The 26958-nt window shown below is 64.7% G+C and overlaps 1 protein-coding gene across 2 annotated transcripts in view; it reads left to right on the plus strand.

Moving 5' to 3' along the window:
- The first annotated feature begins 10745 nt into the window (after window positions 1-10745).
- Window positions 10746-26958, plus strand: part of IPO9 (importin 9) — a 68155-nt gene continuing 51942 nt past the window's right edge. The window contains exons 1-3 of one of the 2 annotated variants that reach the window (XM_068164741.1): window positions 10746-10970; window positions 23042-23103; window positions 24386-24472. In XM_068164741.1, coding sequence (XP_068020842.1) covers window positions 10772-10970; window positions 23042-23103; window positions 24386-24472 — 348 coding nt within the window. In that variant the 5' untranslated portion in view covers window positions 10746-10771. Of the gene's footprint in view, window positions 10971-13280; window positions 13884-23041; window positions 23104-24385; window positions 24473-26958 lie in introns of those variants that run through there. The other variant, XM_068164742.1, reaches the window with a different exon arrangement.

Below are 26958 nucleotides of genomic sequence, written 5' to 3' on the forward strand. Positions count from 1 at the left end.
AGCCTGGGCCTGAGCCTGAGCCTGGGCCTGAGCCTGAGCCTGAGCCTGAGCCTGGGCCTGAGCCTGAGCCTGGGCCTGAGCCTGAGCCTGAGCCTGGGGCTGAGCCTGAGCCTGGGCCTGAGCCTGAGCCTGAGCCTGAGCCTGAGCCTGGGGCTGGGCCTGAGCCTGAGCCTGGGCCTGAGCCTGAGCCTGGGGCTGAGCCTGGGCCTGAGCCTGAGCCTGAGCCTGGGGCTGAGCCTGAGCCTGGGGCTGAGCCTGGGCCTGGGCCTGGGGCTGGGCCTGAGCCTGGGGCTGAGCCTGGTCCTGAGCCTGGGTCTGGGGCTGAGCCTGGGCCTGAGCCTGAGCCTGGGGCTGAGCCTGGGCCTGGGGCTGAGCCTGGGCCTGAGCCTGAGCCTGGGCCTGAGCCTGAGCCTGAGCCTGGGCCTGGGGCTGGGCCTGAGCCTGAGCCTGAGCCTGAGCCTGAGCCTGGGCCTGAGCCTGGGGCTGAGCCTGGGGCTGAGCCTGGGGCTGAGCCTGGGCCTGAGCCTGAGCCTGGGCCTGGGGCTGAGCCTGAGCCTGAGCCTGAGCCTGGGCCTGAGCCTGAGCCTGGGCCTGGCCTGGGCCTGAGCCTGAGCCTGAGCCTGGGCCTGGCCTGGGCCTGAGCCTGAGCCTGAGCCTGGGGCTGAGCCTGGGCCTGAGCCTGGGCCTGGCCTGGGCCTGAGCCTGAGCCTGAGCCTGGGCCTGGCCTGGGCCTGAGCCTGAGCCTGAGCCTGAGCCTGAGCCTGGGCCTGAGCCTGGGGCTGAGCCTGAGCCTGGGGCTGAGCCTGAGCCTGAGCCTGAGCCTGGGCCTGAGCCTGTGCCTGGGGCTGAGCCTGGGCCTGAGCCTGAGCCTGAGCCTGGGCCTGGCCTGGGCCTGAGCCTGAGCCTGAGCCTGGGGCTGAGCCTGAGCCTGGGGCTGAGCCTGGGCCTGAGCCTGAGCCTGAGCCTGGGCCTGGCCTGGGCCTGAGCCTGGGCCTGAGCCTGGGGCTGAGCCTGAGCCTGGGGCTGAGCCTGAGCCTGAGCCTGTGCCTGGGGCTGAGCCTGGGCCTGAGCCTGAGCCTGAGCCTGGGCCTGGCCTGGGCCTGAGCCTGAGCCTGAGCCTGAGCCTGGGCCTGAGCCTGGGGCTGAGCCTGAGCCTGGGCCTGGGGCTGAGCCTGAGCCTGAGCCTGAGCCTGGGGCTGGGCCTGGGGCTGGGCCTGGGCCTGGGCCTGGGGCTGAGCCTGAGCCTGGGCCTGAGCCTGGGCCTGAGCCTGGGCCTGGGCCTGGGCCTGGGCCTGGGGCTGAGCCTGAGCCTGAGCCTGAGCCTGGGCCTGAGCCTGGGCCTGAGCCTGAGCCTGAGCCTGAGCCTGAGGCTGAGCCTGAGCCTGAGCCTGAGCCTGGGGCTGGGGCTGAGCCTGGGCCTGGGGCTGAGCCTGAGCCTGAGCCTGAGCCTGAGCCTGGGGCTGAGCCTGGGGCTGAGCCTGGGCCTGGGCCTGAGCCTGGGGCTGAGCCTGAGCCTGGGCCTGAGCCTGGGCCTGGGCCTGGGCCTGAGCCTGAGCCTGAGCCTGAGCCTGAGCCTGGGGCTGAGCCTGGGGCTGAGCCTGGGCCTGGGCCTGAGCCTGGGGCTGAGCCTGAGCCTGAGCCTGGGCCTGAGCCTGAGCCTGGGCCTGAGCCTGGGGCTGGGGCTGAGCCTGAGCCTGGGCCTGAGCCTGGGCCTGGGCCTGAGCCTGGGCCTGAGCCTGGGCCTGAGCCTGAGCCTGGGGCTGAGCCTGAGCCTGGGCCTGAGCCTGAGCCTGGGGCTGAGCCTGAGCCTGAGCCTGGGGCTGAGCCTGAGCCTGAGCCTGGGCCTGAGCCTGAGCCTGGGCCTGAGCCTGAGCCTGAGCCTGGGCCTGAGCCTGAGCCTGGGCCTGAGCCTGGGCCTGGGCCTGGGCCTGAGCCTGGGGCTGAGCCTGAGCCTGAGCCTGGGGCTGAGCCTGAGCCTGGGCCTGAGCCTGAGCCTGGGCCTGAGCCTGAGCCTGAGCCTGGGGCTGAGCCTGAGCCTGAGCCTGGGCCTGAGCCTGAGCCTGGGCCTGAGCCTGAGCCTGAGCCTGGGGCTGAGCCTGAGCCTGGGCCTGAGCCTGGGCCTGGGCCTGGGCCTGAGCCTGGGGCTGAGCCTGAGCCTGAGCCTGGGGCTGAGCCTGAGCCTGAGCCTGGGCCTGGGCCTGGGGCTGGGGCTGAGCCTGAGCCTGAGCCTGGGCCTGAGCCTGAGCCTGGGCCTGAGCCTGAGCCTGAGCCTGAGCCTGAGCCTGAGCCTGGGCCTGGGCCTGAGCCTGGGCCTGAGCCTGGGGCTGGGGCTGAGCCTGAGCCTGGGCCTGAGCCTGGGCCTGAGCCTGGGCCTGGGGCTGAGCCTGAGCCTGAGCCTGGGCCTGGGCCTGGGCCTGGGGCTGAGCCTGAGCCTGAGCCTGAGCCTGGGCCTGGGCCTGGGGCTGAGCCTGAGCCTGAGCCTGGGCCTGAGCCTGAGCCGGGGCCTGAGCCTGGGCCTGAGCCTGAGCCTGGGCCTGAGCCTGAGCCTGGGCCTGAGCCTGAGCCTGGGCCTGGGCCTGAGCCTGAGCCTGAGCCTGGGGCTGAGCCTGAGCCTGGGCCTGAGCCTGGGCCTGAGCCTGGGCCTGAGCCTGGGCCTGAGCCTGAGCCTGAGCCTGGGCCTGAGCCTGGGGCTGAGCCTGAGCCTGAGCCTGAGCCTGAGCCTGGGCCTGAGCCTGGGGCTGAGCCTGAGCCTGGGCCTGGGCCTGAGCCTGGGCCTGAGCCTGAGCCTGAGCCTGGGCCTGGGGCTGAGCCTGAGCCTGGGCCTGAGCCTGAGCCTGGGGCTGAGCCTGAGCCTGAGCCTGAGCCTGGGCCTGGGGCTGAGCCTGAGCCTGGGCCTGAGCCTGGGGCTGGGGCTGGGCCTGGGGCTAGGGCTGGGTCCTGGCTTTGCTGCCCCAGGACCTCACTTCTGTTCCCCGCTGAGCTGAGCTGAGCTGAGCTGCAGCAGCTGCACCCTGGGGCTGCTCCTCCAGCAGGGACAGAGGGAGGGGAAGAGGGAGAGAGATCTGTGAGGGCTTAGAGAGAGCCCTGCTGGGGTGAGGAGAGGACCGCCCCGAGGGGGCTGCGGCAGGGGCTGGGGCAGGGGCACTGCTGGGCACAGAGCAGTGCTGGGCACAGGGCAGTGCTGGGCACAGGGCAGGGCAGTGCTGGGCACAGGGCAGTGCTGGGCACAGGGCAGTGCTGGGCACAGGGCAGGGCAGTGCTGGGCACAGAGCAGTGCTGGGCACAGGGCAGTGCTGGGCACAGGGCAGGGGCACTGCTCACTTTAGGGCCCAGGTGGGCTCCAGCACCCCAAGCTCCACCCCCGAGCCCGGGCTGCAGTGGGACACCCAACCCCAGCTCAGGCTGCAGTGGGACACCCACCCCTCAGCTGGGGCTGCAGTGGGACACCCAAGCCCAGCTCAGGCTGCAGTGGGACACCCACCCCCCAGCTGGGGCTGCAGTGGGACACCCACCCCCCAGCCTGGGGCTGCAGTGGGACACCCACCCCCCAGCTGGGGCTGCAGTGGGACACCCACCCCCAGCTCAGGCTGCAGTGGGACACCCACCCCCCAGCTGGGGCTGCAGTGGGACACCCAACCCCAGCTCAGGCTGCAGTGGGACACCCACCCCCCAGCTGGGGCTGCAGTGGGACACCCACCCCCCAGCTGGGGCTGCAGTGGGACACCCACCCCTCAGCTCAGGCTGCAGTGGGACACCCACCCCCCAGCTGGGGCTGCAGTGGGACACCCACCCCCCAGCCTGGGCTGCAGTGGGACACCCACCCCCCAGCCTGGGCTGCAGTGGGACACCCACCCCTCAGCTCAGGCTGCAGTGGGACACCCACCCCTCAGCTCAGGCTGCAGTGGGACACCCACCCCCCAGCTGGGGCTGCAGTGGGACACCCACCCCCAGCTCAGGCTGCAGTGGGACACCCACCCCCCAGCTGGGGCTGCAGTGGGACACCCAACCCCAGCTCAGGCTGCAGTGGGACACCCACCCCCCAGCTGGGGCTGCAGTGGGACACCCACCCCCCAGCTGGGGCTGCAGTGGGACACCCACCCCTCAGCTCAGGCTGCAGTGGGACACCCACCCCCCAGCTGGGGCTGCAGTGGGACACCCACCCCCCAGCCTGGGCTGCAGTGGGACACCCACCCCCCAGCCTGGGCTGCAGTGGGACACCCACCCCTCAGCTCAGGCTGCAGTGGGACACCCACCCCTCAGCTCAGGCTGCAGTGGGACACCCACCCCCCAGCTGGGGCTGCAGTGGGACACCCACCCCCCAGCTGGGGCTGCAGTGGGACACCCACCCCTCAGCTCAGGCTGCAGTGGGACACCCACCCCCCAGCTGGGGCTGCAGTGGGACACCCACCCCCCAGCTGGGGCTGCAGTGGGACACCCACCCCTCAGCTCAGGCTGCAGTGGGACACCCACCCCAGCTCAGGCTGCAGGAGCTGAGCCCAGCCTGGGGCTGCTGCAGCCTCCAGGTGCTCTTGAAGCCAGGTTGCAGCAGTGTCCTGCAGGCCTCCTGGGTGCCTGTCCCTGCATGCAAGCCCTGGGCATGGTGTCCCAGGGGGGTGGGCTCCAGCTCAGGGCCTGGCAAAGCTGGCAGGGAGTAGGACAAAGTGCAGCAGCAGTGCCAGGGGCTGGGGATGGTGTCTGGGAGGGGAGCAAGCTGGAGCCAGCAGCTGAAGGAATGCAAGGGGAAGGACCCAGAGTGGCCACACTCAGAGCACTGTGACCCACTGGGCACCAAGCCAGGCCAGCCAGAGCAAGCTGAGCCCCCAGGGCTGGATGCAGCCCCTCAGAAGGCTGCTCCTGGGCAAAGGCAGTGGAGGTGCCCACCCTGCCCAGAGACTTGGCCTTGCCCTGCTGGTGCTGCCTCTCCTCCTTGGCACCTCTGGAGCTTCACTGCCAGCTCCTCCTGGGCAGGCAGCAGAGCCCCAGGAGCCCCAGCAGGGGCCCAAAGGCCCCCAGGGCTGGCAGGCAGTGAGGTGCTCCTGTGGCTGCTGGCTCCTCTCCTCCAGCTCCTGGCACTGCCAGGCTGGGTCCTGCTTCTGCTGCTCCTCACCCCTGCCCCAGGAGCTCTGCTGTGGGAGCCGCACTGGGCTCCCCACGCTCAGCACCAGTGGCACCAGGGCCAGGAGGGTCAGGATGGCCTCAGCCATGGCCTGGGGAGGAGGAGACATGGGGCTGGGTGGGGCTGGGTGGGTGGAGATGGCAGCAGAGAGGCAGGGACTAGGCAGGGGAAGGAAGGAGCTGGCCCCAGGGTGGAGCTGGGGCAGGTTCCTGGGGGGTTCCTGAGCTGTGGGCTCCAGCTGCCCCCTGCCCTGCTGCCCAGCTCTGCAGCTCTCCTCTGCCCAGGCTCCAGCTGGGGGCATTTTGCTCAGGGCTTTGTTAGATCCTGAGGCCTCCACAGCCTGGGCCCTGGCTCTGAGCTTCTGCTCTCCCTGCCAGCACAGTGCCTTGGAGCCCAACCCTGCCTGGCTGCTGCTGGGGCTCTGCCTCTGGGCCCAGCAGAGCCTGCCCAGGCTGCCAGTGCTGAGCACAGCCCTGGGGCCCTTGGCTGCCCCTGCCCTGGGCAAGGCTCTCCCAGGGGCAGGTGTGATGGGTTGCAGTTTCCCATTCACATTCCCTAGGCACAACTGACTCAGCTGGCAGCAGAGGGAAGCTGCATTGACAAGCAGGAACTTCACTCTGCACTGGAGTGCAGTGGACAGGCACCAAATGTCCAGGAGCTACGGTGCAGAACAGATATTTACAAGCAGAAAGTGACATGGACCCCCCCTGTGCCCCCCCTGTGCCCCAGAGAGCAGGGGAGCTGCTCCACTGCCCTGCCCACACCTCCTCTCCTTTCCCTCTGCATAGAACAGAACAGAATAGACCAGGCTGGAAGAGACCTTCAAGATCATGGAGTCCAACCTATCATCCAACACCACCTAACCAACTCACCCATGGCACCAAGCACCCTCTCAAGTTGCAGAGAGCAAGAAGGTCTCCCCTGAGTCTCCTCCTCTCCAGGCTAAGCAACCCCAGCTCCCTCAGCCTCTCCTCCCAGGGCTGTGCTCCAGACCCCTCCCCAGCTTTGTTGCCCTTCTCTGGACACCTTCCAGCAGCTCAACCTCCTTCCTGACCTGAGGAGCCCAGAACTGGACACAGGACACAGGAGCAAGCAGCTCCTGGAGGATTTAAGGGGGAAGAGGAGGCTGTATCACCTTTGGAAGGAGGGGAAGGCTTCTCGAGGTATGTTCAAGGAAGCTGTTAGATTATGTAGGAATAAAATTAGGGAGGCTAAGGCCCAGCTGGAACTGAAGCTGAACAGCTCTGCCAAAGACAATAAAAAGCATTGTTATAAATATATTAACAATAAGAAGGGCAGGAAGGACCTGCACTCCCTAGTGGACCTGGAGGGGAACACAGTGACTGAGGATGAGGATAAAGCTGAGGTCCTGAACACCTTCTTTGCCTCAATGTTTAACAGCAAGGCAGGAGTTCAGGATGAGTGGCCTCCGGAGCTGGGCGATGGGGTCGGGGAGCAGTGTAATGCCCCGGAAATCCATCAGGAGTTAGTTCAGGACCTACTGAGCCACTTGGGCACTCACAAGTCCATGGGACTGGATGGGATCCATCCTAGGGTGCTGAGAGAGCTGGCAGATGTGCTAGCTAGGCCACTCTCCATCATTTTCCTCCAGTCCTGGCTCACAGGTGAGGTCCCAGGTGACTTTAAACTGGCCAAGGTGGTCCCCATCCACAAGAATGGTTGGATGGAGGAACCTGGAAGCTCCAGGCCTGGCAGCCTGAGCTCAGTGCCAGGGAAAGTGATGGAGCAGATTATCCTGGCAGCAATCACTGCACCTGAAGGATGGCCAAGGGCTCAGGTCCAGCCAACATGGATTCAGGAAGGGCAGATCCTGCCTCTCCCACCTGATCTCCTTCTATGATCAGGTGATGCCTGGTGGATGTGGGGCAGGCTGTGGATGTGGTCTGCCTGGACTTCAGCAAGGCCTTTGACACCGTCCCCCACAGCAAACTGCTGACTAAGCTGTCAGCTCGTGGATTGGACCATTACACTCTGTGCTGGGTTAGGAACTGGCTGGAGGCTGAGCCCAGAGAGTGGTGGTGAATGGTGCCACAGCCAGCTGGCAGCCAGGCACCAGTGCTGTGCCCCAGGGAGCAGTGCTGGGCCCTGTGCTCTTCAACATATTCGTTGATGATCTGGATGAAGGGGTAGAGTCAGTCAGCAGCAAGTTTGCAGATGACACAAAGTTAGGGGCAGATGTTGGTCAGTTAGAGGGTAGAAAGGCTCTGCAGAGGGACCTCGACCGACTGGACAGATGGGCAGAGTCCAATGGGATGGCATTCAACAAGTCCAAGTGCCAGGGGCTGCACTTTGGCTACAGCAATCCCATGCAGAGCTACAGGCTGGGGTCGGAGTGGCTGAGAGCTCCCAAACAGAGAGGGAGCTGGGGGTGCTGATCGACAGCCACCTGAATATGAGCCAGCAGTGTGCCCAGGTGGCCAGGAGGGCCAATAGCATCCTGGCCTGCATTAGGAATAGTGTGGCCAGCAGGAGCAGGGAGGTCATTGTGCCCCTGGACTCTGCTTTGGTTAGGCTGCACCTTGAGTCCTGTGTCCAGTTCTGGGCCCCTCAGTTTAAGAAGGACATCGAAACACTTGAGCGTGTCCAGAGAAGGGCAACAAAGCTGGGGAGAGGCCTTGAGCACAGCCCTGTGAGGAGAGGCTGAGGGAGCTGGGGTTGCTTAGCCTGCAGAAGAGGAGGCTCAGGGGAGACCTCATTGCCCTCTACAACTACCTCAAGGGTGGTTGTAGCCAGGAGGGGGTTGGCCTCTTCTCCCAGGCAAGCAGCACCAGAACAAGAGGACACAGCCTCAAGCTGTGCCAGGGGAGGTTTAGACTCGAGGTGAGGAGGAAGTTCTTCACCGAGCGAGTCGTTCGGCATTGGAACGGGTTGCCCAGGGAGGTGGTTGAGTCATCGACCCTGGAGGCGTTCAAGGGGAGGTTGGATGTGGCACTTGGTGCCATGGTCTGGTCATGGGGTCTGTGTTGATAGGTTGGACTCGATGATCCCCGAGGTCCTTTCCAACCTAAGTGATACTGTGATACACTCTGACTCCAGGTGTGGCCTAACCAGTGCAGTGCACAGGGGCAGGATGAGCTCCCTGCTCCTGCTGGCCACACTGTTCCTGATGCAGGCCAGGATGCCCTTGGCCCTCCTGGCTGCCTGGGCACACTGCAGGCTCATGTTCAGCCTACCATCCACCAGCACCCCCAGCTCCCTCTCTGCCTGGCTGCTCTCAGCCACTCTGCCCCCAGCCTGTAGCACTGCCTGGGGTTGCTGTGGCCAATGTGCAGCCCCTGGCACTTGGATGTGTTCAATCTCCTGCCCTTGGCCTCTGCCCATCTGCCCAGCCTGGCCAGGTCCCTCTGCAGAGCCTCTCTGCCCTCCAGCAGATCAACTCCTGCCCCCAGCTTGCTGTCAGCTGCACATTTGCTGCTGACTGACTCCATCCCCTCCTCCAGATCATCAATGAAGATGCTAAAGAGCACAGGGCCCAGCACTGCTCCCTGGGGCACAGCACTGGTGCCTGGCTGCCAGCTGGCTGTGGCACCATTCACCACCACTCTCTGGGCTCAGCCTCCAGCCAGTTCCTCACCCAGCTCAGAGAGCTGCTGTCCCAGCCAGGGGCTGACAGCTTGGCCAGGGGTTGGCTGTGGGGGACGGTGTCAAAGGCCTTGCTGCAGTCCAGGCAGACCACATCCACAGCCTGCCCCACAGCCACCAGGCATCACCTGGGCATGGAAGGAGCTCAGGTTGGTCAGGCAGGAGCTGCCCTTCCTGAATCCATGCTGGCTGGGCCTGAGCCCTTGGCCATGCTGTCAGTGCTGTGTGATTGCACTCAGGATGACTGTTCCATGATCTTGCCTGGCACTGAGGTCAGGCCTGGAATTCCCTGGCTCATCCAACCTGCCCTGCCTGGGTACCAAAGAGGAGGAGGAGGAAGGAATGTCAGAGGAGCAGGGGCAGTGTCACCTTCCCTCCAGGCCAGCCAGAGCTGGTGGTGATCTCCCCAGCGGAGCAGCCAAGCCAGAGACAAGGAGTGGGATGGAAGTGTGAGAGATGCTCAGCTGCTGCTGTGCCCCAGGCCCCCAGCCAGTGCCTTTGCTTAGCAGAATCTTCTGTTCTCCTTTCTCACACCCAAGGGTGAGTTGTTTCTGCTCTTCTACCTTGCTGCTGGAAATCTGCAGCTAGATCCCAAAGGCACAGCCCAAGGCTGCCAGAGCAGGGCACAGGGAGGGCCTCTCCCAACACCCAAGGCAGCCTCCAGCACATGGAGCACAGGAGAGCTGCCCTGGGATGGTCTGGAGCTGGCACAGGGCAGCTGGGGCCATGGAATGGTTGGGGTGAGAGGAGACCTCTGCAGCTCACCCAGACCAACCCCACTGCAAGCAGCAGGGACACTGCAGCTGGAGCAGGCTGCTCAGCACTGCACCTGCCCTGCCCTGTGGTGTTCAGGGAGGGGGCAGCTCCCACCCCTTGGGGCAGCCCCCAGCCCTCATGGCAGCTCCCACCCCTCATGGCAGCTCCCACCCCTCGGGGCAGCCCCCACCCCTCATGGCAGCTCCCACCCCTCGGGGCAGCCCCCACCCCTCATGGCAGCTCCCACCCCTCGGGGCAGCTCCCACCCCTCGGGGCAGCTCCCACCCCTCAGGGCAGCTCCCAGCCCTTGGGGCAGCCCCCAGCCCTCAGGGCAGCTCCCACCCCTCAGGGCAGCCCCCAGCCCTTGGGGCAGCCCCCACCCCTCAGGGCAGTTCCCACCCCTCAGGGCAGCTCCCAGCCCTCAGGGCAGCCTGGGCCAAGCACAAAAACCTTCACTCTCAATCTGCCTCTTGGGGTTCAAACCATCTCCCCTTGCCCTGCTCTAAACTCTGTCCCCAGCCTTCTTCCAGGCTCCTTTCAGCACTGCAAGGCCACCAGGAGCTCTCCCTGCAGCCTTCTCCTCTCCAGGCTGCACAACCCCAACCCTCTCAGCCTGGGCTCCCAGCAGAGGGCTTCCAGCCCTGCCAGCACTGCTGTGGCCTCCTCTGGCCCTGCTCCCCCAGCTCCCTGTCTGTGCTGAGCACTCCAGAGCTGCCCCAGCCCTGCAGGGGAGGTCTCAGCAGAGCAGAGGGCAGAATCCCCTCCCTGCCCCTGCTGCCCACCCTGCTGGGGCTCAGCCCAGGGCAGGCAGTGCTCAGTGCCAGCTCCTGGCCAGCTCTGCACCCCCAGCACCCCCAAGGCCTTCTCCACAGGGCTGCTCCCAGCCTGGACTGCTGCCGGGGGTTGCCCTGATCGAGACAGGACCTTGCCCTTGGCCCTGCTGCTCTTCATGAGCTTCCCGCAGTGCCCTCCGGGCCTGTGCCAGCCCTGCGCGGCAGGCTCCCGGCCCCGGCTCCCCCTCCCCGGCTCCGTGCAGCAGCTCCTCGCGCTCTGAGCCCTGCAGCAGAAGCCTCTCAGGGGCCTGGGGCCGGGCGCGAGCTGCCGCCTGCCGCTCTCGGCCGCGGATCCCTCCGGGCCGCCAGGGGGCGCCGCGCGCTGGGTGTGCGCCGCGCGCCTCTGCCGCGCGGGGCCTCCGGCGTCGCTGCTTCGCGCGTGCGTGCGTGCGTGCCGTGTGTTTGGCGCGCGGCGGCCCGTAGCCCGCGCGGCGGCGGAGCCCGGGCCGGGGGGCGGGGGGCGATGGCGGGAGCGGCGGCGGCGGGGGCGGGCGGCGGCGGCGGAGCCGGAGGCAGCGGCGGGGCCGGCGGGCCGGGGCCGGGACCGGTGGCGCAGGGGTTGAAGGAGGCGCTGGTGGAGACGCTGACCGGGATCCTGTGCCCGGTGCAGGCGGTGCGCGCCGCCGCCGAGGAGCAGGTGAAGGTGCTGGAGGTGACGGAGGGTGAGTGGGGGCCGGGCCGCGCTGAGGGGAGCGGGTCGGGGCCCCGGCGGTGTTAGGGCGGGGAAAGGCCGCCCGCGGGCGCGCCCCGGTACCGGAGCCTCGTGGCCGCGCGTCGGCCTCGGGCAGAACTTCCATCGGCGGCGGGGGGGCGGCGGGGGGCGGGCGGCGCCGCCTCTCCTCCCGACGGTGCCTCTCCTCCCGACGGCGCCGGCGTCCTCTGGAGCAGCCCCTGCCCGCCTCGGGAGTGCGGCTGCCCTGGGGCTTGGCTGCGGGCTGCCTCCGGCCTGCAGCGCGGGTCGCAGCACAAAGCTGCAGCCGGGCCCGAGGCAGCGCTGCCGGCGGGGGGGGCGGCTGTGGGGCGGTGTGGGGCAGTGTGGGGCACGGCCGTGGGGCGGTGTGGGGCACAGCCGTGGGGCGGTGTGGGGCACGGCCGTGGGGCGGTGTGGGGCAGTGTGGGGCTCGGCCGTGGCTGTGGGGCAGTGTGGGGCACGGCCGTGGGGCAGTGTGGGGCACGGCCGTGTCCGTGGGGCGGTGTGGGGCACGGCCGTGGCTGTGGGGCGGTGTGGGGCACAGCCGTGGGGCAGTGTGGGGCACAGCCGTGGGGCAGTGTGGGGCACGGCCGTGGGGCAGTGTGGGGCGGCGTGGGGCACTCTGAGCTCGCTGCTGGTGGCACACGGAGGGGCAGCAGGGGGCTGCAGCAGGCTTGCCGCTTGCGCTGCCTTTCCGCCCGAGCCGCCTCTCCAGGGCTGCGCACTCGATGCTCTCGGAGCCTCGCTGCTGCTCCTGGGCAGGCCCTGTGCTGCTCCCATGGCTGTGCCCATGTCCTGCAGGCATCGTCTCCGCGGTGTGGTTTGTGTGGAGCGTGGTCAGGACGTGGCTCTGCCCTTGTCTTGTGTGGGACTCCAGCATCAGGCTTCAGGCTGCTGTGGAGAGCCGAGGAGCTGGAGCTGGAGAGCAGCTGGGCTGTGGCTTTGCCAGGACAGAGCTGGAGTGAGCAGCAGCTCACACTCAGGGAGTGACTCTGCTGTACTGCTCTCTCTGTGCTGGCACTGAGCTGGTTCGTGTGCTTGTTGCTCTTGCTGGCTGCAGGCTACCCTTAAACACTCATTGACGCTAATGTTTGATTTCACTTCAGCTTCAGTGCTCTGATCCACCCTGCAGACCTGGGCTCTGCAGGAAGCACTGGAGGGTCTGCAGGTGGTCTGCTGTGACAGGAGCTGGGCAGCCTGAAGTTGTGCCTCCTGATGGCCTGGCTGCTCCTGGCCCCTGCTGGACACTTTGCCTCAGCTTTGTCTCATTGTGCTGTTCTGAGAGACTTCTCTGAAGTGCTTTCAACTCTTCCTGCTCCTGAGCTTTAGCTTGGGAATGCTGCAAAGGAAGTTGGTGGTAAAGAGAGGGAAGCTGTCAGGGTGTGCCTGGGGTGCTGTGGGGCAGGTGGGAGGCCAATGGGTGAAGTGTGCCTGGCTGTGCAGCCTCTTCCCTGTGCTTGTAGCACCTGCAGGGGAAGCCTTCTGTGATGTGCTGGGGGGAAGTCTGTGGCCACCACAGCTGCTGGAGGGTTAAGGAGTGATGATGTCCTGAGGGGCCTTGCCCCACAGGGCCTTTGCCTGGCATAGCTGCTGCTGTCAGTGTGCTCCCACTGGCAGCTTGGTTTTCCCCAAACAATCAGAGTCCTGCCTCAGCAAATCAAGTTCCTGCAGTGGTTTAGGCAGTAGGGCTTCAGAAGGTACTGGGTTTGGAGGCTGCTTCCTGATGGATGTCTCCAAGGTCCCTTGGAGAGCCCAGGGGTGCAGCAGAATTCCATGTGGGGGATAACTTCAAGGGCAAGAGGAAGAGAGCCATCGGTGCTGCTGTTTGGGTGCTGCAGCCTAGAGTCACCCAGGACCTCTCTGCTTGCCATCCCAGAGCTGCAGAGGCCTGGTGCAGGACCTGCAGGACAGTGTACTCCTGACCTGAAGGAGGCCAGGTGTCTGCAGGTGACACCAGACTGAGCAGGAGGTGGCTGATGTCCAGCTTGCCCTGCAGGAATGGACTGGCATGCAGGAAGGACAGGCCCCAAGTTCTGCCCCGGGGAAGCAGAGCCTACCAGGGGGGTGTGGGTCAGGCACTGCCTGGCTGGGCAGCAGTTCTGCTACAAAGGGCTTGGAGATCCTGGTGGCCAGTGGGCTGGAGAGGGCTCACACAGTGCCCTGGAGGCCACCTGCAGCCCAGGCTGTAAGAGGACGATCAGAGGCAGTGATCATCCCTCTCTGGTCAGCACTGAGCAGACCACACCTGCAGCAGTGGCCTGGCTCTGCTCCCCAGGACAAGAAGGACAGCTGGGAGTGTGAGTGAGCTCAGCAAAGGGCTGCCAGGTTGGCTGGGCAGCTGCAGCACCTCCACAGCAGGAGGTGCTGGGGCAGAGGGGTTTTCCAGTGTGCAGACAGGAGGGCTTTGGGGGTGGATCTGGCAGCAGCTTTGGGTAACTGAGGAGGTTGTCAAGATGTTGAGGGATGGGAGAGGATGAAGAGGCAGAAACTGCAGCAAGAGGCTCACCCTGGCTCCAAGGAGACATGTTTCACTGGGAGGAGAGCCAGGCTTTGGAGCAGGTTGTCCACAGAGGCTTTGCCATTTCCACCCTTGAGCATCTCCAAGACCAGCCTAGAAGAGGCTCTAAGCAACCTCATTTGATGCTGCTTTGATCATGGGGGTGGACTGGAGACCTCCTGAGGTCTCTTTCAGCTGAATTGTTCTGCTCCCCTTGTCCTGGCCAGGCAGCATAGGAGGAATAACAACAGTCTCCCTTTTGTGCTGTCTTTGGGCTGGAGAAACCTGCAGAGACTACAAGGAGGAGCCAGAGGAATGCAGCTGTGCTGTGTGACTGAGGCAGGGAGATGCAGCTGATGGGTCAGAGCTACTCCACAGAGACAGAAGGTGAGGAAGCCGTGAGAAGCAGATGCTGTGAGTGCAGGTGAGGGCAGCAGGGGGAGGCACAGAGTGCTGGAGCTTTGCATGCAAGAGAGATGAAGGTAGAGCAAGGGAAGAAGGGAGGCAAATCTTGTCAAAGCCGTGGAAGCTGGCAGTGCTGCTGGCTGCAGCTCAGAGGTGGTGCACCAGCTGTGTGCCAGGGACAGCCAGGGGGTGCAGGGCTGCAGAAGGGCTGAACTCCTGCTGGTGGTGGTGGCTGAGCTGCTGCAGGAGAGGCCAGGGAGCAGCAGCAGCAGCAGTTCTACTTCTCAGTTTGCTTCTAACTGCAGGTGCTGCAGGCTGGATCTCCAGGTCTGGAGGGACTGAGACCTGGAAGTGCTGTGCTGCAACACTTGGAGGGACCTGATGAGCTCAGGTGGCAAAGGAGGGACAGCTCTTAGGAGGGACCCAGAGGCGAGGAGCAGAGGGCTGGAGCTGGTGGGGTGCTGGAAGGGTTAAATCCTGCCAGCAGTTGGAACGAGGAGGGCAGGGGCATGAGCCTGTTGTGGCAGAGGGGATCTGTGATCAGTGTGAAGGAGACCTGGGGCTGCCAGAGAGCTTTTGGAACATTCCCCTGCTGGAAGTGTCTGAAGCAACTAACCTGCTGTGGACAGCTCTCGGATCGGGAGCTGGTTGCAGGGGTGAAGAGGAGAGGGGGAAGTGACTGATGGTGTCTCATGCTGCAGGGAGGGAATCAGGAGGCTGCTGTGGAGCTGGGCTGCTCGGTGCCCCCATAAATAGTGTGGCAGAGAGGAGAGTGCTGAGGCAGAGCTGCTGGAGGTGCTACTGGGGTGAGAGCTGCTGGAAACCGCAGCAGCGCTTCACAGGAGGGAGTTTGGAGTGTGCCAGGGCAGGCTGCAGGTCAGCAGAGCGCTGCACGGGGAGGAGCAGGCAGCCCAGGGCATAGCTTAGGCAGCAGTGGGCTGGCTTAAGCAGTGTCGCTGGAGAAGAAAGCTCTTTGTCCGTGTGGAGAGCTTCCTGCGGGCCCCCATCCACTGCTGTGCTCCCAGAGCCAAACGGAGCAGGGAACAAAGCTCAGCACAATTCCTGCTGCTGCTGCTCTCCCGGGGCTCTGCTGCTGCTGCTCTCCCGGGGCTCTGCTGCTGCTGCTGCTCTCCCGGGGCCCTGCTGCTGCTGCTCTCCCGGGGCCCTGCTGCTGCTGCTGCGCTCCCGGGGCCCTGCTGCTGCTGCTGCGCTCCCGGGGCTCTGCTGCCGCTGCGCTCCCGGGGCTCTGCTGCTGCTGCTGCTCTCCCGGGGCTCTGCTGCTGCTGCTGCTCTCCCGGGGCCCTGCTGCTGCTGCTGCTCTCCCGGGGCCCTGCTGCTGCTGCTGCTCTCCCGGGGCCCTGCTGCTGCTGCTGCTCTCCCGGGGCCCTGCTGCTGCTGCTCTCCCGGGGCCCTGCTGCTGCTGCTGCTCTCCCGGGGCTCTGCCGCTGCTGCTCCTCTCCCGGGGCCCTGCTGCTGCTGCTCTCCCGGGGCCCTGCTGCTGCTGCTCTCCCGGGGCTCTGCTGCTGCTGCTCCTCTCCCGGGGCCCTGCTGCTGCTGCGCTCCCGGGGCCCTGCTGCTGCGCTCCCGGGGCCCTGCTGCTGCGCTCCCGGGGCTCTGCTGCTGCTCTCCCGGGGCTCTGCTGCTGCTCTCCCGGGGCTCTGCTGCTGCTCTCCCGGGGCTCTGCTGCTGCTCTCCCGGGGCTCTGCTGCTGCTCTCCCGGGGCTCTGCTGCTGCTCTCCCGGGGCTCTGCTGCTGCTCTCCCGGGGCTCTGCTGCTGCTCTCCCGGGGCTCTGCTGCTGCTCTCCCGGGGCTCTGCTGCTGCGCTCCCGGGGCTCTGCTGCTGCTCTCCCGGGGCTCTGCTGCTGCTCTCCCGGGGCTCTGCTGCTGCTCTCCCGGGGCTCTGCTGCTGCTCTCCCGGGGCTCTGCTGCTGCTCTCCCGGGGCTCTGCTGCTGCTCTCCCGGGGCTCTGCTGCTGCTCTCCCGGGGCTCTGCTGCTGCTCTCCCGGGGCTCTGCTGCTGCGCTCCCGGGGCTCTGCTGCTGCGCTCCCGGGGCTCTGCTGCTGCTCTCCCGGGGCTCTGCTGCTGCTCTCCCGGGGCTCTGCTGCTGCTCTCCCGGGGCTCTGCTGCTGCTCTCCCGGGGCTCTGCTGCTGCTCTCCCGGGGCTCTGCTGCTGCTCTCCCGGGGCTCTGCTGCTGCTCTCCCGGGGCTCTGCTGCTGCTCTCCCGGGGCTCTGCTGCTGCTCTCCCGGGGCTCTGCTGCTGCTCTCCCGGGGCTCTGCTGCTGCTCTCCCGGGGCTCTGCTGCTGCTCTCCCGGGGCTCTGCTGCTGCTCTCCCGGGGCTCTGCTGCTGCTCTCCCGGGGCTCTGCTGCTGCTCTCCCGGGGCTCTGCTGCCGCTGCTGCTCTCCCGGGGCCCTGCTGCTGCGCTCCCGGGGCTCTGCTGCTGCTGCTGCGCTCCCGGGGCTCTGCTGCTGCTGCTGCTCTCCCGGGGCTCTGCTGCTGCTCTCCCGGGGCTCTGCTGCTGCGCTCCCGGGGCTCTGCTGCTGCTCTCCCGGGGCTCTGCTGCTGCTCTCCCGGGGCTCTGCTGCTGCGCTCCCGGGGCTCTGCTGCTGCTGCTGCGCTCCCGGGGCTCTGCTGCTGCTGCTGCTCTCCCGGGGCTCTGCTGCTGCTCTCCCGGGGCTCTGCTGCTGCTCTCCCGGGGCTCTGCTGCTGCTCTCCCGGGGCTCTGCTGCCGCTGCTGCTCTCCCGGGGCCCTGCTGCTGCGCTCCCGGGGCTCTGCTGCTGCTGCTGCGCTCCCGGGGCTCTGCTGCTGCTGCTGCTCTCCCGGGGCTCTGCTGCTGCTCTCCCGGGGCTCTGCTGCCGCTGCTGCTCTCCCGGGGCTCTGCTGCCGCTGCTGCTCTCCCGGGGCCCTGCTGCTGCTGTGCTCCCGGGGCCCTGCTGCTGCTGCTCTCCCGGGGCCCTGCTGCTGCTGCTGTGCTCCCGGGGCCCTGCTGCTGCTCCTCTCCCGGGGCCCTGCTGCTGCTCCTCTCCCGGGGCTCTGCTGCTGCTGCTGCGCTCCCGGGGCTCTGCTGCTGCTGCTGCGCTCCCGGGGCTCTGCTGCTGCTGCGCTCCCGGGGCTCTGCTGCTGCTGCTGCTCTCCCGGGGCTCTGCTGCTGCTGCTGCGCTCCCGGGGCTCTGCTGCCGCTGCTGCGCTCCCGGGGCTCTGCTGCTGCGCTCCCGGGGCTCTGCTGCCGCTGCTGCGCTCCCGGGGCTCTGCTGCCGCTGCTGCGCTCCCAGGGCTCTGCTGCTGCGCTCCCGGGGCTCTGCTGCTGCTCTCCCGGGGCTCTGCTGCTGCTCTCCCGGGGCTCTGCTGCTGCTGCTGCACTCCCGGGGCTCTGCTGCTGCTGCTGCACTCCCGGGGCTCTGCTGCTGCTCTCCCGGGGCTCTGCTGCTGCTCTCCCGGGGCTCTGCTGCCGCTGCTGCTCTCCCGGGGCCCTGCTGCTGCTGCTCTCCCGGGGCCCTGCTGCTGCTGCTGCGCTCCCGGGGCTCTGCTGCTGCTGCTGCTGCGCTCCCGGGGCTCTGCTGCTGCTGCTGCTGCGCTCCCGGGGCTCTGCTGCTGCTCTCCCGGGGCTCTGCTGCCGCTGCTGCTCTCCCGGGGCCCTGCCGCTGCTGCTGCGCTCCCGGGGCTCTGCCGCTGCTGCTGCTGCTCTCCCGGGGCTCTGCTGCTGCTGCTGCTCTCCCGGGGCTCTGCTGCTGCTGCTGCGCTCCCGGGGCTCTGCTGCTGCTGCTGCTGCGCTCCCGGGGCTCTGCTGCTGCTGCTGCTGCGCTCCCGGGGCTCTGCTGCTGCTGCTGCTCTCCCGGGGCTCTGCCGCTGCTGCTGCGCTCCCGGGGCCCTGCCGCTGCTGCTGCTCTCCTGGGGCCCTGCTGCTGCTGCTGCTCTCCCGGGGCTCTGCTGCCGCTGCTGCTCTCCCGGGGCCCTGCTGCTGCTGCTCCTCTCCCGGGGCTCTGCTGCCGCTGCTGCTCTCCCGGGGCTCTGCTGCTGCTGCTGCTCTCCCGGGGCTCTGCTGCCGCTGCTGCTCTCCCGGGGCCCTGCTGCTGCTGCTCCTCTCCCGGGGCTCTGCTGCTGCTGCTGCTCTCCCGGGGCTCTGCTGCTGCTGCTGCGCTCCCGGGGCTCTGCTGCTACTGCTGCTCTCCCGGGGCTCTCCTGCTCCCGGCAGGTGGAGGGCAGTGCGGGGACTGTCCTGGGGGTGTGGAGGAGCTGCAGCTCCCCCAGTGAGCAGATGCTGTGTGTGACACTGCTGCCAGCGACAGAGCCAGGATGGAGGCTGGAGGGTCCTGAGGGACAAAGGAGAGTGAGGAGGGGGTGCCTGGGACTGCTCCTCTGGCTGAGCTCGGGGGAAAGGAGCCTGGGAGCAGGCAGTGTGCAGGCAATGGAAGGGGCTCAGGATCTCCTGGAGGGAAAAACTCCTCCAGAAGCATTGAAGGGTGGCTGGAGACAGCAGCTGGAGACAGCAGCTGCTGCAGGACCCCCGGGGGGGAGGCTGGAAGCCTTGCTCTGCCCTCCCCTCTCTCCCTAAGCTGCTTGCAGGTGGGGCTGTGGAAGGAGGCTGAGCTGGCACAGCAGGTCGACCCCCGGCCCCCGTGAGCAGCCCCCAGACCCCTGCCCCCCCGCCCCCGTGCAGGGGAAGGTGTCTGCAGCTCAGGGCTTTGCCAGGTGCTTCTGGCAGGAGCTGAGGTGTGCAGGGGGCAGGGGAGGTGGTGCTGAGCTTGGCAGGCTGGTCAGGGTCGCTCTTGGGCACCCTGAGCCTTGTCTGTGAGGCTGGGCCTGTGCAGGAGACAAGCAGTGCTTGGGGCTGGAGCCCATCTCAGCTTGGAGTGCTGGCTTTGTGGGTCTGGGCAAAGCTCTCTCAGTGTCCCCTGTGGCTCAGCACACTTCCTTTGGGGCTTTAAAGCCCTCTTCATCCTCTCCTGGTGCCTGCCTGATGCATTTTGCTGTCCCTTTGTACCAGGGGTGGTAGCTTGGCACCTGTGGCACCACTTGAGCTGCAGCAGCTCCACCAGGTCTTGCTTGTGGTCAGCTGCTGCCTGGCAGCTTCTCATGCATGTGGCTTTGAGGGGGGCTGCTGTACTGCCTTGGGTGCCTCCTGGGGTACCTGAACTCAGGTCCTGGCTCCCAGGTGCTGTGTGGAAGGAGAAATTCTGGAGGATTAGCCCAGGGTCACAAAGTGGATTGGCCTGGAGAGGGCCTTAAAGATTATCTGGCTCCAACCTACCTGCCATGGGCAGGGCAGGACACCTCCCTGCTGTGCTCAGGCCCAAAGGGCTTGCAGGCAGAGCTGCTCCTCTGGTTTGCCAGGGACAGCCCTGCAGTGCTGGCAAGGCACAGGAGAACAGGAGAGCTGCCCCACAGGCACTGAGACAGAGAGCTTCAGTGCAGAGCACTGGGTGTGAGGGGAGGGGATCAGAACCTGTGTGCAGAGAGGGCTGAGGACTGCAGAGCAGCTGCAGGAGTGAGGCACAGCTGTGTGAAAGCCTTGGGTGCATCCTGGCCTGTGCCAGGCTCAGCCTGACCACTGCAGCCTGCTGCAGGGCAGAGCAGCTGCTGCTGAGCACCCCTTGGAGTGGGGCTCCCAGCTCCTCAGCTCAGAGCTTGTTGAAGACATGGTCGGTGCAGAAGGGGCAGAGCCTGCTGAGGGGCAGCCTGGGGAGGGGGGAGGCACTCACCTCCCACCCAGGAAAGCAGTGGGGTGGATCTGAGCAGGAGCTCAGCTCAGCACAGCTGGGAAGGGCTCAGATCTGCTGCTGAGGGAAGTGGCAGAGCCCATTTGGAGCAGGATTCTCAGTGGGTTTCTCTCAGGGCTGCTGGCAGCAGGTTTGACCTGGCTGTGGAGCAGGCTGTGCTGCTGGGGCCTCAGGGCACACCTTCTGCTCCTCAGCTTCTGGAGCTGCAGCCTCAGCACTGCATTCCCCAGCAGATTGGGGAACTTCAGTTCACAGATGCATGGAATGGGTTGGGTGGGAAGGGATCTTCCAGAGCATCCAGCTCCAGCCCCCTGCCATGGGCAGGGACACCTCCCACCAGCACAGGCTGCTCAGGGCCTCATCCAGCCTAAGAGGAGGCAGGGAACAGCCTCCCTGGGCAGCCTGTGCCAGGCTCTCCCCAGCCTCACTCTCAGCAATCTCTTCCTCCTCTCCACTCTCAGTCTCTCCTCTCCCAGCTCAAAGCCATTGTCCCTTATCCTGTCCCTCCCAGCCCTTGGCCCAAGTCCCTCCCCAGCTCTCCTGGAGCCCTTCAGCTCCTGCAAGGCTGCTCTGAGCTCTCCCTGCAGCCTTCTCTTCTCCAGGCTGCACAGCCCCAGCTCTCCCAGCCTGGCCCCACAGGGGAGGTTCTGCAGCCTCTGCTCATCTCTGTGGCCTCCTCTGGAGCCTCTCCAGCAGCTCCAGGTCCTCCTTGTGCTGGGAGCCCCAGAGCTGGAGGCAGTGCTGCAGGTGGGGGCTGAGCAGAGCAGAGCAGAGGGGCAGAATCCCCTCCCTGTGCTGCTCTGCCTGCCCTGGCTGCAGCCCAGCTGTGGTTGGTTTCTGGGCTGGCAGTGAGTTTGTCTCCAGCTGACAGCCCCAAGGCCTTCCTGATGCTGCTCTCAGCCACTCCTCCCCCAGCCTGGATTGGTGCTGGGGATTGCCCTGAGCCAGCTGCAGGGCCTTGCCCTTGGCCTTTAGTCCAGGTGCCAGCTGAGTGCAAGCTCAAGCTGCAGTCAGGGGCAGATCTCTGCAGTGTTTGCCCTGCAGAGCAGCTTCTGCTGCTTCCTGTGCTCAGCTGTCCCAGGATGGGTGCCAGGGATCTCACTTTGCCTTTGCTACACAACTTGCTTGGCAACTGCAGGAAGTTTCTGCTTTTCCTGACAAGCTTCTTGCTGGAGGAGCTCCCAGAGCCCAGGGGCTGGGGGGCAGCTCCTGGGGGCAGTGTGCTGTGCTCAGAGCTGCTCAGGGGGTGCCTGGGGACAGCTGGAGTGGTGCTTGCAGTGGTGCTCTCTGGAGGAGCTCAGGGTGTCCAAAGAGGGACTGCTGGCTCCAATGCTTCTGTCTTGCCCCAGCCTGGATCTCACCTGAGCCTCCCTGTGCAGGCAACCCATGTCCTGGGCTGCATCCCAAGGTGTGTGGGCAGCAGGGAAGAGAGATGGTTCTGAGACCCCACCTCCAGGGCTGTGTTCAGGGCTGGTGTCCCCAGCTTAAGGACAGAGAGCTGCTGCAGGGTGTCCAGAGGAGCCACAGAGGTGATCCAAGGGCTGGACAGGCTGAGGGGCAGGGGTTGTTCAGCCTGGAGAAGAGAAGAGTCCAGGGGGACCTCAGAGCTGCCTTCCAAGAGGGGATCCTGCAGGAAGGCTGCAGAGGGAACATTCCTGAGGGGGTCTGAGCCAGGCCAAGGGGGAAGGGTTTGGAGCTGAGGCAGAGCAGGGTTAGAGTGGAGCTGAGGAAGAAGTTCTGCAGTGTGAGGCTGCTGAGGCTCTGGCCCAGGCTGCCCAGGGAGGCTGTGGCTGCCTCCTGCCTGGGGGTGTTCAGGGCCAGGCTGGATGAGGCCCTGAGCAGCTGAGTGTAGCTGAGAGGTGTCCCTGGGCATGGTAGGGGCTTGCAGTAGGTGATCTGTGAGGTCCCTTCCAAGCTGAGCCCCTCTGGGATCTGTTCTGACCCCTGGGGTAGGATCTTGACTTCCCTGAGATGATTTTTAGTGAAAGCAGTAAATCCTGTGCTGGGCAGGAGCCTGCCCTGCAAACACTTTTGCCTATGAGAGGAAGAAATGAGAGGCAGAGGGAAGGAGTGAAGGTGTGCAGGGAGCAGCAGGGAGAGTTGATGCTCCTGATGTCACTTACCTGGGCCTGAGCACAGCCTTCAACAGTGTCCCCACCACAGCCTGGGCTCCAGGCTGGTGACACATGGGGGTGAGGGGTGACCACCAGATGGATACAGAACTGGCTTGAGGGCTGCACCCAGAGAGTGGCTGTGCATGGCTCCATGGCCCAGGGGAGGCCAGGGACAAGCAGAGGCCCTCAGGGATCAGTCCTGGGCCCAGGCTTGTTCAACATCTCTGTGGGTGCCAGGGACAGTGGCACTGAGTGCAGCCTCAGCAGGGTTGCTGCTGGCACCAAGCTGTGTGGTGCAGCAGACAGCTGGAGGGAAGGGATCCATCCAGAGGGACCTGGGCAGGCTGCAGAGCTGGGCACAAGCCAACCTCAGGAGGGTCAACAAGACCAAGGGCAGGGTCCTGCAGCTGGGGGGAGGCAATCCCAGGCACAAATCCAGGCTGGGCAGGGACTGGCTGGAAAGCAGCCCTGAGGAGAGAGCCTTGGGGGTGCTGGGGGAGGAGAAGCTCACCAGGAGCTCTCAGTCTGCACTTGCAGCCCACAAAGCCAAGCAGAGCCTGGGCTGCAGCAGAAGTGTGGCCAGCAGGGCAAGGGAGGTGATCCTCCCCCTCTGCTCAGCTCTGGGGAGACCCCACCTGGAGTCCTGCCTCCAGTTCTGGAGCCCCTATGGCAAGAGGGATGTGGAGGTGCTGGAAGGTGTCCAGAGCAGGGCCAGGAGGATGAGCAGAGGGCTGGAGCTGCTCTGCTGTGAGGACAGACTGAAGGAGTTGGGGCTGTTCAGTCTGGAGAAGAGAAGGCTCTGAGGTGACCTCATTGTGGCCTTCCAGGATCTGCAGGGGGCTGCAGGAAGGCTGGGGAGGGACTGCTCAGGATCTCAGGCAGTGCTAGGACTAGGGGGAATGGAATGAAGCTGGAGGTGGGGAGATTGAGGCTGGAGGGGAGGAGGAAGTTCTTCCCCATGAGAGTGGTGAAGCCCTGGACTGGGTTGTGCAGGGAGGTGGTTGGGGCCCTGTCCCTGGAGGTGTTTAAGGCCAGGCTGGCTGAGGCTGTGGCCAGGCTGATCTAGTGTGGGGTGTCCCTGCCCATGGCAGGGGGGTTGGGGCTGGCTGATCCCTGTGCTCCCTTCCAACCCTGACTGATTCTGTGATACTATGATGCAGTGGGGCTTGGCCACTGCCTCCTTCCCACCTCTGAGGAGCTGGGGTGGTGTGATGGCTGTGACCAAAGGCCTTGATGGGTTTGGCTGTGTGGGGATAAAATGAGGCTCCCAGCAGTGATCCTTGTCTGTCTGTCCCTTTTCCCCCCCAGAGTTTGGTGTCCATCTGGCAGAGCTGACTGTGGATCCCCAGGGGGCCCTGGCCATCCGGCAGGTGAGTGTGCCTGGGGCTGGGGAAGGAAGTTCCAAGGGAGCTTCACACAGAGTCTGAGACCTGTCTGACCTCTGAGCTCATCCAGCCCAGCCTCTGCCCTAACACCCCCACAGCAGCTAAACCCTGCCCCAAGTGCCACATCCTGACTTGGCTTAAAGCCCTCCAGGGATGGCAACTCCACCACCCCCTGGGCAGCACATCCCAGAGCCTGAGGGGTTTCAAAAGCTCTCTCCTCTTTCCAGGTGAGGAATTGGAGGTAGCTGTCTGGCACTGCCCCTCTTCTCCTTGGCAGTTTGTCAGAGCCCTTGCCACACCTGGGTACTGTGTCCAGCTCTGGGCCCCTCAGGTCAGGAAGGAGGTTGAGCTGCTGGAAGGTGTCCAGAGAAGGGCAACAAAGCTGGGGAGGGGTCTGGGGCACAGCCCTGGGAGGAGAGGCTGAGGGAGCTGGGGTTGCTTAGCCTGCAGAAGAGGAGGCTCAGGGGAGACCTTCTTGCTCTCTGCAACTCCCTGAAGGGAGGTTGGAGCCAGGTGGGGGTTGGGCTCTTCTCCCAGGCAGCCAGCACCAGAACAAGAGGACACAGTCTCAAGCTGTGCCAGGGGAGGCTCAGGCTAGAGGTGAGGAAGAAATTCTTCCCAGCCAGAGAGATTGGCCCTGGGGATGTGCTGCCTGGGGAGGTGGTGGAGTCCCCATCCCTGGAGGTGTTTAGGAAGAGCCTGGCTGAGGCCCTTGGAGCCATGGTTGGGTTGATCAGATGGTGCTGGGTGAGAGGTTGGACTGGATGAGCTCTGAGGTCCTTTCCAGCCTGGTTCATTCTCTCTTCTGAGCTCTTTCTCCTTTCTTTACCTTTCTGGGGCCACTGCTGTTTGCACTTCAGCCTGCTGCTGGGGCAGGGCTGCATGGGGTGGTGGGCAGCAGCAGGCAGCCCTGTGGCTCACCCTTGCAGCAGCTCTCTCTGTTGGTGTTTTCCTGCTTGAAGAGGCAGTTTGGGTTCTGTGTTGCTTTGCTTACCACACAGCCCTCTGCCCACTGCCTTTGGAGAGATGAGGGAATGAAGCTGCTGCCCTGTGGCTGTGCTGTGCAGGCCCCCCACTGCTCAGTGGTTGGCCATGCCTTCATCTTTCTGCTGCCTCAGCTCTCTTCCTGTCTGCTTCAGAAGCAGTCTGTCCCTTCTGGCCCCTCTAAAAGCAGCAGGGTGGGACAGGAGGTTGAGCAGAGGGGGTGGGGGTGACCCCTGGTGGGGTTGGGAGCTGTGGTCCTGACTCCTGACCTCTCTCCTCACAGCTGGCCTCTGTCATTTTGAAGCAGTATGTGGAGACTCACTGGTGTTCTCAGTCAGAGAAGTTTAGACCTCCAGAGACCACAGAAAGGGTAAGGTTTGGTTTCATGCTGTCTGCCTGCAGAGACTTTATCCCTCAAGAGGATTAATTTCATCAGGAGTTCCAAAAGCCTCTGTCCCTCTGTTGGGCTCCAGGCTTCTGGTCAGCTCCACTTCAAAGTATGCTTTCAGTTGCTTGAAACAAAGCAGACCTGAGATGCTTGGGCTCCTTTCTGTGGGGAAAGCTCAGCCAGGCTGGTTCTGGGCTCATTTCTGTGGGGAAAGCTCAGCCAGGCTGGTTCTGGGCTCATTTCTGTGGGGAAAGCTCAGCCAGGCTGGTTCTGGGCTCATTTCTGTGGGGAAAGCTCAGCCAGGCTGGTTCTGGGCTCATTTCTGTGGGGAAAGCTCAGCCATGCTGGTTCTGGGCTCATTTCTGTAGGCAAAGCTCAGCCATGCTGGTTCTGGGCTCATTTCTGTAGGCAAAGCTCAGCCAGGCTGGTTCTGGGCTCATTTCTGTAGGCAAAGCTCAGCCAGGCTGGTTCTGGGCTCATTTCTGTAGGCAAAGCTCAGCCATGCTGGTTCTGGGCTCATTTCTGTAGGCAAAGCTCAGCCAGGCTGGTTCTGGGCTCATTTCTGTAGGCAAAGCTCAGCCATGCTGGTTCTGGGCTCATTTCTGTGGGCAAAGCTCAGCCATGCTGGTTCTGGGCTCATTTCTGTAGGCAAAGCTCAGCCAGGCTGGTTCTGGGCTCATTTCTGTGGGGAAAGCTCAGCCATGCTGGTTCTGGGCTCATTTCTGTGAGGAAAGCTCAGCCAGGCTGGTTCTGGGCTCATTTCTGTGGGGAAAGCTCAGCCAGGCTGGTTCTGGGCTCCTTTCTGTGGTGAAAGCTCAGCCAGGCTGGTTCTGGGCTCATTTCTGTGGGGAAAGCTCAGCCATGCTGGTTCTGGGCTCCTTTCTGTAGGCAAAGCTCAGCCAGGCTGGTTCTGGGCTCATTTCTGTAGGCAAAGCTCAGCCATGCTGGTTCTGGGCTCATTTCTGTGAGGAAAGCTCAGCCAGGCAGGTTCTGGGCTCATTTCTGTAGGCAAAGCTCAGCCAGGCTGGTTCTGGGCTCATTTCTGTGGGGAAAGCTCAGCCAGGCTGGTTCTAGGCTCATTTCTGTGGGGTAAGCTCAGCCATGCTGGTTCTGGGCTCATTTCTGTAGGCAAAGCTCAGCCATGCTGGTTCTGGGCTCCTTTCTGTAGGCAAAGCTCAGCCAGGCTGGTTCTGGGCTCCTTTCTGTGGGGAAAGCTCAGCCAGGCTGGTTCTGGGCTCATTTCTGTGAGGAAAGCTCAGCCAGGCTGGTTCTGGGCTCATTTCTGTAGGCAAAGCTCAGCCAGGCTGGTTCTGGGCTCATTTCTGTAGGCAAAGCTCAGCCAGGCTGGTTCTGGGCTCATTTCTGTAGGCAAAGCTCAGCCATGCTGGTTCTGGGCTCCTTTCTGTAGGCAAAGCTCAGCCAGGCTGGTTCTGGGCTCCTTTCTGTGGGGAAAGCTCAGCCAGGCTGGTTCTGGGCTCCTTTCTGTAGGCAAAGCTCAGCCAGGCTGGTTCTGGGCTCCTTTCTGTAGGCAAAGCTCAGCCAGGCTGGTTCTGGGCTCATTTCTGTGGGGAAAGCTCAGCCAGGCTGGTTCTGGGCTCCTTTCTGTAGGCAAAGCTCAGCCAGGCTGGTTCTGGGCTCATTTCTGTGGGGAAAGCTCAGCCAGGCTGGTTCTGGGCTCATTTCTGTAGGCAAAGCTCAGCCAGGCTGGTTCTGGGCTCCTTTCTGTAGGCAATGCTCAGCCAGGCTGGTTCTGGGCTCATTTCTGTGGGGAAAGCTCAGCCAGGCTGGTTCTGGGCTCATTTCTGTAGGCAAAGCTCAGCCAGGCTGGTTCTGGGCTCCTTTCTGTAGGCAATGCTCAGCCAGGCTGGTTCTGGGCTCATTTCTGTAGGCAAAGCTCAGCCAGGCTGGTTCTGGGCTCATTTCTGTAGGCAAAGCTCAGCCAGGCTGGTTCTGGGCTCCTTTCTGTGGGGAAAGCTCAGCCATGCTGGTTCTGGGCTCCTTTCTGTAGGCAAAGCTCAGCCAGGCTGGTTCTGGGCTCCTTTCTGCAGGCAAAGCTCAGCCAGGCTGGTTCTGGGCTCCTTTCTGTGGGGAAAGCTCAGCCAGGCTGGTTCTGGGCTCCTTTCTGTGGTGAAAGCTCAGCCAGGCTGGTTCTGGGCTCCTTTCTGTAGGCAAAGCTCAGCCAGGCTGGTTCTGGGCTCATTTCTGCAGGCAAAGCTCAGCCAGGCTGGTTCTGGGCTCATTTCTGCAGGCAAAGCTCAGCCATGTTGGTTCTGGGCTCATTTCTGTAGGCAAAGCTCAGCCATGCTGGTTCTGGGCTCCTTTCTGTAGGCAAAGCTCAGCCAGGCTGGTTCTGGGCTCATTTCTGCAGGCAAAGCTCAGCCATGCTGGTTCTGGGCTCATTTCTGTGGGGAAAGCTCAGCCAGGCTCGTTCTGGGCTCCTTTCTGTGGGGAAAGCTCAGCCAGGCTGG

Source organism: Melanerpes formicivorus, unplaced genomic scaffold (genome assembly GCF_026170545.1).
Source record: "Melanerpes formicivorus ecotype bairdi unplaced genomic scaffold, bMelFor1.0.p_v2 SCAF_82, whole genome shotgun sequence".
Classification (NCBI taxonomy): Eukaryota; Metazoa; Chordata; class Aves; order Piciformes; family Picidae; genus Melanerpes; species Melanerpes formicivorus.